We start from the raw sequence: 15,090 nt of genomic DNA, 5'->3' as shown, positions 1-15,090 counted from the left end.
GAATTAATAAGACAATGAACGTCGGCAGTTGAAGTTAGAGATTTCGCCTCGATGATCCAGTGCTTAAATGCGGTTTCCCACCTCGCAAGCAACTTGTTGGATATTTCAGCACTGAACAGCAGACCAAAGTCCTGATTAATCTAAGGAAGAAGTATATTAGATTTATTAAAAACCATAGGTTTTTCCAGGTTGTTTGATAAAAATAGAAATCATGCACAAATTTAAATGTTTTACAGTTAGTTCTGATAATTACTACAATGATGTTCAAGAGGTAAGTGTGAGCATTTGTCAAATCTATGAATAAGGCCAAGTAGCAATTATGTGCCACATGAAATAGTGACAAAACCCACCATATAGCTGCATAAACACTTAAAAAATAAATCTTTGAAAAAAGTGCCATATTTACCAATCCTTTCACTTATCAACAAGCTTTTCTTGCATATATTTAATGAAATCTTACCCATAAATCTCTGTCATGTGACTGACGAAAATATTAACCAGCTGCTGTCTAGTGCTGTGCCTTAAAGTTTTTGTGACCTTGTACTCGTAGTACTTCATCATCACCAGATTGCTTTTCCAAAGCAACTATGACAATCTGATAAAGTGAACAGAAAAAAACAGTTATACTTGTAAAATAATAAAAGTGAATTAGTATATGATTAAATTAACCATAACAAACAACATATGTATATACCTGTTTTGCCCTTTCACCATCTACCATCAAGCAGCAGCTAGTCCTTGTCAATTGATTCTGCATTGTTCCCTTAGGGTCTTCATGATCCGTTGAAGAGAGTGAAACTGTATCAATACATGTGCTGGTTGTTGATAATCTTGTAAGTAAAAATCACTGATGGAGAAATGGAAAACATTATTATTACCCCTTACATTAAATTTTCTTTAGTTTACAATCAATTTACCTTATATTTCAACTTAATTTTAAACAATGCTATACTAATAGCTTTTATTATACACAATCATCCTAAACGTTTTTCTACATAGTGGTTTTGACAGATTATTTTGATCAACCTTTCATCACTGCGCATCACATGAACTTAAGCTGTTAGGTAATAATATTAAACCAAACAAACACATGGCAATAGTCAAGAAATGTATAAAACCTCTTCAATTTCTGTACACAATTCACTGTTCAGTAAGCTCTTCTATGAGTTTTACAGTTCTCTTCTTTTTACTTAATTCTAACTGTTCTGACCTATACTACTCTAAAACAGAGTCATTTGAAGAATGTCCAGAGATTTATTAATTACTTTCAGGCTGGCCAGCAGAAATATTTTCTTCCAAACATCTTAGTCAAGCATAAATGTGGACTGCTGTCCATTAACTCGTGGAAGATGTCATCTTCTACATTAATGTCCGTGTCATCAAAAACTTGAAGATCTGCAGTTGTTGGTAATCCAAATTTGCTTTTCACTGAAGAAAAAACATAGACTCAGGAAATGGTTGTGACTTCAACAAGCACAACTCTGACCAGCACAATCTAGCAATTTTACATATTTTTCACAAACTTGATATTGAACTTCCACCAACATAATGGAAGCTGTTGAAAAATACATATCACTTTATTATTAACAAGAATCCATCACAAATTTGACAGTAAAATCAAGTTCATTTGTATTTATTTTTATGTTAAGGTGATATAGAAGTGATATATTATGAATAGTACATATAAATAAAAAAAAAAAAAGCAAATTACGTTTTTCTTTTTCCAAAAATACCAACATAGTAACGTTCTTTTTTTGCTTGTCTTTTGTTTTTTAATATGGAGGATTCTACATACCAATTTCTAACTAGTATAGTTAGCAAATACGACATATAGGAAAATTAAACTTGTATAAAAGCACATTACAGATTAAAAAGCAAGTTTTTTTTCCACATCTACGTATTAATGAAAGATCTTCAAAAGTTATGAGTACTTACAGTTCTATGTACAATAGCCAGCTCTTCATACAATGCAATTGAACAGCACTTCAATATTATATAAATACTATTCGACTACTACCTTAAAATCAACAATGAAATTTGCTAGGTAAACAATGGCAATAACAGTCTGCTGTGTTTCGTCTCTTCTGAGCTTGGCATTTTTCGATCGTTGTATTATGGGCAATAGGCCTTTTTCACACGTCATGGTTCCGGTAAGCGAAACAGCGTATCACAACATCCGGTTCCAATGGAACGGAGTATGATAGAATGGCAGAGTCATCTCGTCGCTGTTATTGCAGCGTTCCCGGCTGCTCCAGCTTAAGGTGAAATTAATAAGACGGAATGAATGTCCTTCATTTCAAGTTATATGCCAGAGTACGCTCATCTGCAGTATGCACTTCAAAGCGGAGATCATTACGTTTTATCAAATATTGGTGGTCTTAGTTTTATTTTGATGTAAAATTATATTATAGACAAAATTCCAGTTAAGTTATCTACCTTCCTCAAACAAGTGCTCCTATCAAGGTCAATTATATATAAGCATAATTTCCCCCCACATTGGAATAATAGACAACTAATACAAATGCAATTTTTTTTACAACAAAATTAATTTGGTTAGTCAGTTTTATAATAAAGATGATATACTTTTTTACAATGAATTCCTTTCTCATTACAGAATCTCAATAAACCTGCAAGTTTTCAACTGTTATGGGTTCAATTTTTTCCAGAGACCCATATGTTATTTAGTGGTATTAATCAAGACCATCGTCTTTTGATTTTACTAAATCTTATGTTGGCAAAACTTGTTTTACAGTAAACACCAAGAATAATAAGAGAGCTTTTCGAACTCTTTTCCAAAAAGAAATCACTACTGTTCCTTGTATAAAGTTTATTGGATGTCTTTATTAAAGGGTGACTTGATTTGCAGAAAAAAGGGTGGCTGTTACCACAGAAATATCAGGTTAGAAACAAAATTAAAGAAATATCCTATAAACTTCTCCACAGATTTTATCCAGCAAAACATTATTTAGAAAAATTTAAAAGTGGAATTGATGTAAATTGTATTTTTGTAATGAATACGAGGAGACGGTTTTACACTTATTTTGGCATACTCAATCAAAAGGAAGAGGTGCAAAAAATTATTAACAATTTTCAGTGTTCAAAACCTCTTTCATCATTGTGGGAAAATGTACTTTTTGGCTTTACTGTCTAATTTACTAATAAGCAACCAAATTGTAAGGTATAGATCACTGAAATATGCTTGTATATTACCATCACCAGAGACTCTTAAACAAGGAAGCATACCCACTTTAAAAAATAGGGAACTCTATAATGTATTTATTTAATATGTACATTTTGTATATTTGTATTTTATTTATAATTACCCCCTGGCATGTATATTTTTGTGTTGTAAAATGGTATTTGTTGTTCTTTAAATAAATAATAAAAACATTCAAAGCAGATGAACAAAATGAACTAAAACATGAACTAACTTTAACCTGAAGATTCAGAAACACACCCTATACGCTACAGATGGACTGTTTTGAAGATATTTGCTTTAAAATTAAAAAATTAGTAATTAGTGGAAATCTGAAGTGCTTTAATAGAATCATAGTCAAACACTGAACACAACAACAAACATCTTTATTTTTTCCAGCGAGTTGGAGCTAAATTATGTTTCCAGACTTAAGTAAACCTTAAGAGCATTAAGCAACCTGTCATTATGGGACTCCTCGTTCTTTCGCATTGACCGATAGCAACTCGCCTGTATTTGACCCTGAATACAAAGGAAGGAGGGGGTTAGCACAGTTTACGGACAACTACTAACATAAAACTAATCCTGCTGGATGTTAAATTGTTATTTTTGATAACGAATGGCTTGAGTTAGCAGATATTATGCTGTTGGCTGCGCACCTTACTGTAACCCAACGTTGCAAACGCTTCGTGTAAGACACATTTTCTGCACAAATTCCTTTAAAATGCTGTTTTATTTAGGCTACGTCAGTTTTACACATTAACCAAGCGAACAACCTGTTCTTGTTCAAATTACGGCAAAGTTGACAGTGAAAATGTCATCCAATGTCCTGAGGCTGTCATGTTTCTGCGACTGTTAGCGAAACCGGAATAAGCTAAACATTGCTTCGGAGGGCGCTTTCGGTATTCAATTCTGCTGTGAAAAAGGTCTATACATTAGCGTTACACAAAAATCACTAACGTTACTCGATTCGTGCTCATCATCCGTTCTTTTTTTTACAGCAGTTCCGTCTGTTACAGTTACTGAATAAGGCGAAACTCGAAATGGAGTGTCAGACAGGTTATAAAGTAAGCAATTTGTGGATTGGCGCTTACCGGAGAAGCGAACCCTTTCAAATGATTCATTTCAATTTAGTGAACAGGTTCGACTGATTCACTGAAAAGAACCGGTTTAAGAAGAATAATTTCTGAACTGGCTATCCCCTCTTGTCAACAAGCACGGCTAACTTTTACAGCGAGTGTATTTTGCGTCTGTTTTGAACGTATTATGAAGAGCAGATCTATACCTGTACACTTAAATCATATAAAGTTAATCACCAATTAAAAGCACCAATAAAAGCGATTGCAGGCAGCCCGCGACTCCTTACTGCTTGTATTCACCGTTTAAAAGCACCGATGAAAGCGAGTGCAGGCAGCCCGCGACTCCTCACTGCTCGCGCCACAAATGAACCACACTGAACAGTGAACATAAATAACGTTAGATTACACACAAAGCTAAAGTTCAGCTAAGTATTAACAGCCGCTGCTTTACAGATATTTTAAACAATTCAAACGGTTAAATGAGCCATTACTGTCAATTTCTCATAATAGGCTCAAATACTGAACCAGATTCAAATATAGGAACTCGTTAAAACTGTTAACTGTAAAATGTTTACCGTTACCTTTATTTTCCTGCTTAAGCAGCTTGTCTCGAGGCTCCAGATGATTTGTCTGCTGTGTATAAATTGATAAGTGGTTAGAACTTGAAGGTTAGAATATTTACAAATATTAATTTAACATTGAGAAACATAAAGCATGTAAAATGTATTAAATATTTGTGGTTAAATAAGTAATATGTTAAATAAGAAATAAGTTACCTGTTTGAATGCACTCCGCGTGCCGTCCGCCATTAATCAAAGAGGAAGTAAGGTGAAGCGACCAGAAATGGAAACAACTAGTTTCTAGTGTTAATTATGTTAACTCACAGTAATAACCCTTACTCAGACCACAAGGGTACACTGCAGGTGTTTATGTCACGTAAATTAACACCACAAATAACACTTTTTAACTCAAAAAATGTAACATTATAAAAACAACTCCAAACAACACTAGAAATTTTGCTGTGTAGGATACCAAAAGCTCAGTCTGGGCGAAATCTGTTTCACTGTACGTTGCGGAAGTTTCCCTTTATCCTCCCCACCACCACCACCAGGTCGGCCTCATCTCCACTCTGGGGTTGGCTTCGCCCTGCCTTCATCTTCAAGCAGGATCTGCCAGCTCATCCAGAGTTCTGCACCATAGACAGGGCTTACACCAAAGGACTTTATGAAAGGACAGTAATGAACTTACATTTATCCAAACAATTCACAATAAATGTTAAAACGTTTGTCTGCCTCTTTCTGGTAGAACTATTTCTGTTACAAATCCAAAGTATTAAACCATCTATTGTCAGGATTCTGCTACTCCAGTCTTGTTAATTCTTGTTTTGGTGGCAGAGTCCAGACACTAGTCCTGTCCTCTCTAGTATGTTGTGCTCGGCTCGAGTTTTCTCAAGTCGAGCACTCACTTTCTGTCATTGTGTGTCATTTGTGTAAGCGCAGTTTCGATCGTGCTCGGGCCGCGCACGTTCCCGCTTGATGCGGGTGCACAAGGTCTGGGCATGCTTGAGATGCGCGCTCTTTTCCTGTTGTTTGTGTTCATTCTATCTGCAGCGTGGTGTTTCATTCCCAGCGTCTTAGTTTAGTTGGTTTCGGTTTCGGTTGGTACTGTAACATGCACGTTGCATGTGTGAGTGCACGGTGTTTTCATTTATCGTGCACTCGTATCTTGCGTTCAGTCTTCTGTTGGTGTTGTATGTATGCACCGCGTGCTTTGTCTCATGTGAACACGCCATTAATGAGTTCTCTCATTGGCTGTGTGTTCAAGTCTTGTTTTATGTGAGCACATGGCTTGTGTTGTTTCTTTGTGTCATGTGCTCTCCCGTCTATTGTCTAGCCCCACCCTCCTTGTTAACCCATTATTATTTTTTATGTTCACCGGTCTGTTTGTTAATTATTACAGCTTGTATTCTCCTCATGTCTGCTGTCCTGTGCCAGTTCGTCATCAACACTCCCCTGTGTTCCCGCTCCTGTCTTGCCAGCCCAGTCAAGTTCATGTGCCTTTTTGTGTTTAGTTATGTTTTTCCCCCTCTGGGTGGTTTTTGTTGTCCTTTTGTTTAATTTTTTTTATTATTAATAAATCATCTTATGTTGCACCTGAGTCCTCACTCACCCCTTTTCCTTCCTGAAACGTGACAGTATGAACTGGCCATAAGAAAGAGGACTCAGCAAACAAGATGAGCATTATTATCTTTCCACCTGCCACAGCAGAGGAGAGACAGAAGCGCCTTCAGGAGTTGGTGTCAGTCCGTCAGCGAGGTCTTGAGGTAAAGGGCTTTGCCCAGTTTTTTGGACCTATGCTAGGGGGCTGGATTTTGATGATGCTACTCTGAAGGAGGCTTTTAATTACTCTCTCGACGAACCCTTGCCACAGTGGGAAATGGAACAGCTTGGGGTGTTGGACTTCTGGGGCTTTTCACTTTATCTCCACCATCGTAAAGTCTGGCAGATCCTCACACCCCCTCCGGCTGATTGCAGTGACCACCCCCCTACCCCCCATCTTGAGTCCAGTTTTCATCCCACCTCTGACTCTGTCAGCTAAACAGTGGTTGCAAAGGAGGTACCCAAATCGCTGCATCTGCCCTAGATGCCCGCCAGTGTCAGCTCCAGCCCCAGAGAGCTCTCCAGGGGTGTCTCCAGCCCCAGAGCGCAGCTCAGTGCCTGTGCCACCCAGGCTCCTTGCCCTGCTGGGCCCTCCAAGACACATTACCCTGCCAGCCCCAGCCCATCGTCTTGCCCTGCTGGCACCACCCAGACGCCTTGCCCTGCCTGTACCACCCAGACGCATTGCCTTGCCGGCCCCAGCCCGGCTCCTTGTCCCGACGGCACCACCCAAACACTTTGCCCTGCCGACACCACCAAGACTCCCTGCCCTGCAGGCCCCAACCCAGCTCATTGTCCAGCTGGCTTCCTTCAGGCCTCCAGCCCAGCTGGCTCCCCACAGGCCTCCTGCCTAGCCGGCTAACCCCAGACCATCTTCCCTGTTGTTCCTTTCGGTTTCGGTTTCGGTTGGTGCTGGGACGAAACATTGCATGCACGTTGCATGTGTGAGTGTTTTCATTTATCGTGTACTCATGTTTTGCGTTAATGAGTTCTCTCATTGGCTGCATGTTCTAGTCTCATTATATGTGAGCACATGGCTTGTGCTATTTGTTTGTGTCATGTGCTCTTATGTCTATTGTCTAGTCCCACCCTCCTTGTTAACCCATTGTTAGTTTATTATGTCCACCTGTCTGTTTGTTAATTATTTCTGCTTGTGTTCTCCTCATGTCTGCTGTCCTGTGCCAGTTCGTCATCAACACTCCCCTGTGTTCCTGCTCCAGTCCTGTCTTGCCAGCCCAGCCAAGTTTGTGTGCCTTTTTGTGTTTAGTTATGTTTTTACCAAGACTCCCTGCCCTGCAGGCCCCAACCCAGCTTCTTGTCCAGCTGGCTTTCTTCAGGCCTCCTGTCCAGCCAGCTCCCCTCAGGCCTCAAGCCCAGCCGGCTCCCCTCAGGCCTCCAGCCCAGCTGGCTCCCCACAGGCCTCCAGCCCAGCTGGCTCCCCACAGGCCTCCTGCCTAGCCGGCTAACCCCAGACCTTCTTCCCTGTTGTTACTGACTGATCCTCCCTGTGTCGTCCTTCCCGCTCCTCCCTGGTATGTTCCTCTGCCATCCTGGACAGTCAGGATTCTGCCACTCCAGTCTTGTTAATTCCTGTTTTGGTGGCAGAATCCAGACACTAGTCCTGTCCTGTCTAGTGTGTCACTCTCTGTTGTTGTGTCATTTGTATGAGTGCCATCTAGACTGCACTTGGGCCGTCATTCCCGCTTTTCGCTGGTATGTGAGGTCTGGGCGTGCTTGGGACGTGCACTCTTGTCCTTGTGTTTGTGTTCATTCTGTCTGCAGCACGGTATTTCATTCCCAGCGTCCCAGTCTAGTTGGTTTCGGTTTCGGTTGGTGCTGGGATGAAACGTTGCATGCACGTTGCATGTGTGAGTGTTTTCATTTATTGTGTACTCATGTTTTGCGTTAATGAGTTCTCTCATTGACTGCATGTTCTAGTCTCATTATATGTGAGCACATGGCTTGTGTTATTTGTTTGTGTCATGTGGTCTTATGTCTATTGTCCAGTCCCACCCTCCTTGTTAACCCATTGTTAGTTTATTATGTCCACCTGTCTGTTTGTTAATTATTTCTGCTTGTATTCTCCTCTGTCCTCCTCTGTCTGCTGTCCTGTGCCAGTTCGTCATCAACACTCCCCTGTGTTCCTGCTCCAGTCCTGTCTTGCCAGCCCAGCCAAGTTTATGTGCCTTTTTTGTTTAATTATGTTTTTCCCCCTTGGGGTGGTTTTTGTTGTCCTTTTGTTTTATTTGAATTATTAATAAATCATCTTATGTAACATCTGAGTCCTCGCTCACTCATCCTTATCGAAACGTGACAATGCATATTGTAACTGCTATGATCACCCATAATACATCATGCATTGCATATGAATTCGATTAGAACTACAAACTCGGGGAAAAGGTGTAAATAAACTACAATTTTGGTGGACTTGTTTAGTTGATTGAGTTGATAGTACATGAAGCATGTGTATTAAGCTTCTGTAAAGTTAATTGAATGACTATTAATTAATATCTAGCCAACTGGAAAATATTTAAATAATACTTTCTGTGTTATAATTCATCTGCAAAAGCAATGTGACATTATATAAAGATATCTGTAGATATTAACTTCTGAATGTGGGGTGGCACAGTGGCTAGCACTGTCGCATATTCTCCATGTGTTTACTCAGGTTCCTACGGTTTCCCCCACAGTCTAAAAACATGCGCTATTGGGGAATTAAATAAGCTAAATTGGCTGTAATTTATGTGTGTGAATGTGAGCGTGTATAGGTGTTTTCCAGAACTGGGTTGTGGCTGGAAGGGCACATAATTCCACATCAGAAAGTCCTGAAAATGTTTATTTGATACTGTGGAAAGTTTTACTATCAGTCTGAGGTGAATCTAGCCTGTGATGTCAAACAGTGTAATTTTAATATATTTTTTAATTCAGGCACAAGTAAGCTTCTTATGAGATTTGTGGGGTTTTTGTTATAGATTTTCTTAACGTAATTCATTTGTGTTTTCACAGTGTTTTTTTTAGAAGATTTTTGGGGCTCTTCTTTTATAATTACACACCTGTAGCAAGGTCTACTTTCAGTCAGAGGTGAATGTGGCCTGTTAGGGGGTGTTGCTAGACCCAATTTACTGAAGCACGTGCCCCAGTAAATGCTTTGATGCAAGTGTATTAATGAAGATTGGTAATCTCAGAATAAATACGTTATTCTCTATGTACAACTGAATCAACGATTGTGAATGAAATGTTGTTTAATCGAAAACAAACTGACGCATACGCGCAGAAAACCATACCAAAATGGTATGTCTAGCAACATCCCTGTGACCTGTGTTACCTAATAGTTTTATTTTTAAAGTTTTATGTTGAAGCCATCATAGTTGGGTAAACACATTGATGACTGCAGTTGAAATGTATGTGTTTTCGCACTACCTCAATGATATGCCTACTTTAGAGAGGTCAACTGACATATACAAATTAATTAATTGACCTTAAAATCAAGGCTTGAGAAAGACTACAAATTCTTTTTAAACTGTTAACAGCACTAATATGAAGGTAAGGCAATACAATGTATTATTATTGCAATGGCTATCCATAAGCTAACTCCTTTGGATTTAATGGTTGTTCACCAACAGCAATAATATCACTACATGTTTGCATTGATATTTAGGTTTATTTACAGCAATACAAGACTGTGGAGCAATTATCCCCTCATTCTAAAATACTCAATAATCAAAGTCTATGAACTATCTGCAATGACAGCAAGTTACATAAAACTATGTACTCTCTTTTTTTTCATTGACCTGAAGCATCATGCTCTTACTTTTACTATCATATTCATCACGTTAGAAACTATCTCACTGGTGTGGTGGAACATGACAACATTGCATTATGTGGTTTGAAAGACGTCATACCCTGGAGACTGTAAAGTATACCTGAACCAAGCAACACTAGTTTCTGCTAGGAAGCAAATCGTTCACAGATATGCAAGAAGTATGGCAATTCAATGAAGTTCCTTGTTCACTCTCAGGGAATCATGTTTGGATGTGTAATCTGAGAGATTCCCTAAACAAGAGAACTTGCAGTGCATCAGCAGTTTTGGAACTCTGGGAATGAGAATGGCCACTTTGTCATTCAGTGCCTGTATGAAATTGTGATAATAGCTGATACATCAGCACTTAGGTCTTGGAGAGTCAATTTCCAGATTAGCAGACATACTGTTCTACATCCACACGCTCACAATTGTTCAAATGTTTTAAGCACCTTGGTGACATATCCCGCTCTAGAGTACTGAAAGGCTTTCACCTTTCTGTGTGCAAAGTCCAAATGTTGTGGTCTCCCACAGTCTTAAGAGAGTTAACCAGCATAAGAGATAGGGACTTTTAACTCCCAGGCAGGCCACAGCTTCAAGGTTCCTTCATTTAATAAGTCATTTAATAAGTGGGTGTTTCCCAAAACACAAATCCTTGAGAGTGGAGGGAGACAACTCTGCCACTGAACCAACCAGACAGTTGACTAAGTAGAACGCATTATTAATGCACCAAGAGTTGAAACTTCACCTTATTGTCTATGATTTCTTCATGACAAGAGTCTCAGAGAAGAGCATGCTCTAAACAGCATCAGTTGATAGTCCAGAGCTTGAGATGGGCTTCCTCAGCAATCAAACTCAAAACTTTCATATAATGAATCCAGCAGACTCTCTCAATAACTTGTGGGAGCACAGCAATTGGGAAATGCATACAGGTTTCATCTCAGCCACACCTATGCCATGGCACCCAACCCTAGAGGAGCTGAATGTGTGAGAAAGAAACAATATTTTTGAGAAATTACACTCAGGATTTAGAGCATTTGATAACACTGAACGGCACTCATCAGTGCTACAAATGACCCGCTTTTACCATCTGATCATGCTTGCTTTTTTCTGTTAGTGTTGTTGGATGTTAGTGCTGCATTATAAACTATTGATCATAACATTCTCCTAGATAAGCTTGAAAATTGTGTGCTATTGCTCGAACTGCATTGGTTTAGTTCAGGTCTTATCTATCAGAATGTTTTAAATGTTTTTTTGTTTGTTTGTTTTTTTTTTTCAGTTAAAGAAAGGGCATTGAATACAAAAGTACACTGTAGGGTACCCCAAAAGTCAGTTCTTGGCTATTTGATTTTTATATTTATATTTATTTACATATATTTCTATATATGTATACCTGTTACCGCTAGATGATATTATTAAAAAAAAAAAACATAGTTTACACTGCTATGCAGACTATACACAACTCTACATCTCCTCAAATAGGGAGCATGCAGTGTGACTATTTAACATCTATTTAAAAGCTTCTCAAACTTTCAGTATGCTGCAAGTGCACAGACAGTCATGTAGCTAGAACTAACTGATCAGCGTCAAACATTGTATGGAATATACACATTTCAGTAATAATAATAATAGACTAATTACCTCAGACAAACGCATCACACCCAAACACTGTAGTGCTTTTTAATCCCCTCTATAAATAAAAGTTCATCAGAGCTGCAGCAATGATTTGTCAGTTTGTCATCCTCTGTGAGAATGGTTGAGGGTTGTCTAGCAATGGCAGATGCCACTTGCGAGCATTATTGAAGGAAGCAATGAACCTAACTGTTTCAGATGTGATATGTGAATGGAACTTAATACTGTCTAACCATTGATGTAGGTTGAGTTAGTTCTCATTGTCAGTCAAAAATTGTAGATAGATATATAGATAGATTTCCAATCTATTATATTTGTGAAAGCATTAGTGGGATATTGTTATTGATCAACAGTAGCATCTCTGCTTTCTCACAAACAATTCTGTTTCTCTTTTTATCCAAAATAATTGCAAAGTGCTGACAGACATTTCCATGCACAGTTTTTACAGTTTTTGTGTTTTAAGTATTTTTATTGATTGACATTATGATTTTTGTGTTCCGTGTTCAGTGCTTTGGTGTGTCAGGTTTTTAAAAATGCTTTAGAAATTAGGGATTAATGGATTGACTAATGTTTAATGGAACAACAGATCTTATCAGAGATTTATTTACTCTTACATTAAAATAACCATTTAATCACAACACTGATGATACCAACATGACTAAATAAGTAAAAAACAAGAGCACATTTAAGTCACATTTATGTTGCTTATTCCACTATAGCTTTCAGGTATTTGAATCTTTTTTTCAGAGGCACACATTACAAAAGCAAACAAATCTAATTATATTTTACTATTTTATGTATTTTTTACTTTTATTCTTCAAAGCAGTGCATTTACTGGCTAGTAAATGCATAGAACAAAACAAGTAGTCTACATAGTCACTCCCACTAACAATTACAGTGTATATCTAACACACAACTGCTAACTACCAATACAGTTGCCACTCTGAATCTTTTTCCCTTCACTTGTCATCTCCAAGCTCTTCTAACACAGTAAGTACAGGCTTATCTGACATTCCCAATTTTAAAATCTATATAGCAAGCGAAAACATGATACATTCACCTGACAATATACAGTACATGACTGTCACATGCCAAAGACTAATGCAACACATTCAGTACCCACTGTATTAAAGACTTGCTAGACTCACACAAGTACAAATAGCTATTCACTAATGTGACATGCCATTTTGTGATCTCAGAAAACAAAATATACTTTGAGAAGAAAGAAAAACATAAAGTGACAATTAAATTGCTTCAGATCACATATTTGATTTCTTACCATTTTTAGATCCCAATGAATCATGCCAGTTCCAGAGACCTTTGGAGTACAGCAAGGCAGGACACTGGAGTTCCTAAGAATCACCAACCATATGCAGCGTGGTTCTGGATTGCTGCAATCCACTCCCAATGAAAACTCAAAGCACCAATCTTTACCCATTGGAGATGGGACTCCGGATATGTGCCGCTTTACTGAGCACATTATTGGCCTGACAAAATGTACAGTGCCACCACCACATTGATGAATGTCCTAACCTCCTCAAAAACATAAGAACTCTTCTCTTCTCTTACTTCCTTGGAGATCAACAAGCCAAAATTAAATTAGCCTAGATCTTGGCCATCCACTCCAATGTACTGTATTGGTTTATCCAGGAGCTAGTAGTAGAAATCCTAAGAAGATTTAGATCGATCTCATCCCTGCTGGTCCGTGGCTCTTTACACATATATTAGTAATCACCCAAGATACCTCATGATAAAAAAAAACCTACAAACTTGTTTTAGATCCAGCTACACTTTGTGGATGAAATTCTGCAACCAACTAATCAATATTTTAATGCAACAAGGTCAAGGATTCTTGATGTTGTCTGCACAATGATTCAGAGCTTCTCCCTTTTGGCAAAATTCTTCATTCACGAGGAGTAACCTCAAGTGCCAGAGTGGACAGAACCAGAGTGTGCGGGTCCCTCTTCTCTGGCTGTTCTGTTAGATGCAAGCAGGTCATATCAGTATTATCAAGAAATTATGAGTCTTCCTATGTCCGCTTGCTTTGTTTCTCTCATCAATTGTGGAGTTGAACGTTCTATTTTCTAGTTTGTCACAAAGCATCAGTCTTTAAATCTGTCAGCTCAGTGTGAACATTTCCATGCAGACACGTGATTGACCTCCTCCATTCCATGGCTCTGTCCCTCTCTCCACCTCTTTACCAATCCCCAGTCCAGTCAGTCAGTCCTGCTGCTAATATAATGAGCTCTTTTCATACAGTACATGCACACCTCTCTCTCCCTCCCGCTCTCTATTTCTATATTTCCTCCTCCCTCTCTCTCTCTCCCTGACTCCTTCCATCCCTCCCTTCAAATCCCCCCATCTCCCTCTCTCCCTCCCCTTCTCTTTCTTCCTCCCTCTCTCTCTCTCTGGTTGACTTGCTTTGTATCTCTGTCAGCTCATTTTAAAGTCAGAGACCTAACTGTCTCTTTTGCTTTCCTTCATGAAAGGCTATAAACTTAAGAATCTAATATAGACCACAGAATATATTCCTACAAACTGACCACTCCTTTAAAACGCATGTTTATTGCATTTTAAGGCCATTGGCTTGCATCAAGGCATATTAAACAGAATGCAGTTTAAATGCAATACTACTTTACTGGTTTGCAATGTAACTTATGTAGTATTCTATATAGTCATACAATTTAATACTGCACACATCACACTGCAGATGCTTTTGTAGATTCAACATCATTCAACATTAACACAACTTTTCTGATTGTGGTGGAAAAAAACAGGGAAACATTAAACTATTGACAGTGCACACGCAATATTATACAAACAATAATTCACAACGTCAACCTGAATTATGTTTATTTGAAATAAACAAGTATTCACAGACCTTGCCATGACCTTTCAGTAGGTCACTATGCATTACAATGTGACTGACGAGATTGGGGATTCCACTTAAGCCTATTTCACACTACATGGCTTTAAATATCAGCACTTCACTGTGGCTTTCAGACTGCATGACTTGATTGTGTCTTTAAGGCCCCGTTTACACTAATATGTTTTAGTTTTAAAACGCATAAGTTTTGCTATGGTTGTGCCATCCATCCACACTACGCCGGAGTTTTCGAGCGCCGAAAACTGAGCGATTTGCAAACGCTGAAATGGCCTTTTCATTCTAAAATTGTGCGGCTCTGTGTCAGTGTGGATGGGGGAAAACATCTGAAAACAGAGGCGGGG

General features: G+C 38.7%; 1 protein-coding gene across 1 annotated transcript in view; it reads right to left on the bottom strand.

The window, feature by feature from the left end:
* arhgap23b (Rho GTPase activating protein 23b) overlaps positions 1-13,342 on the bottom strand; it is an 89,449-nt gene extending 76,107 nt beyond the window's left edge. Inside the window, 1 exon segment of the mRNA XM_056469982.1 lies at positions 13,142-13,342. Coding sequence (XP_056325957.1) covers positions 13,142-13,342 — 201 coding nt within the window.
* Positions 13,343-15,090: the final 1,748 nt, after the last annotated feature.

This window comes from Danio aesculapii, chromosome 12 (genome assembly GCF_903798145.1).
Source record: "Danio aesculapii chromosome 12, fDanAes4.1, whole genome shotgun sequence".
NCBI lineage: Eukaryota > Metazoa > Chordata > Actinopteri > Cypriniformes > Danionidae > Danio > Danio aesculapii.
The sequence above is the reverse complement of the archived record's forward strand: the minus strand, read 5'-3'. Positions and strand labels throughout refer to the sequence as shown.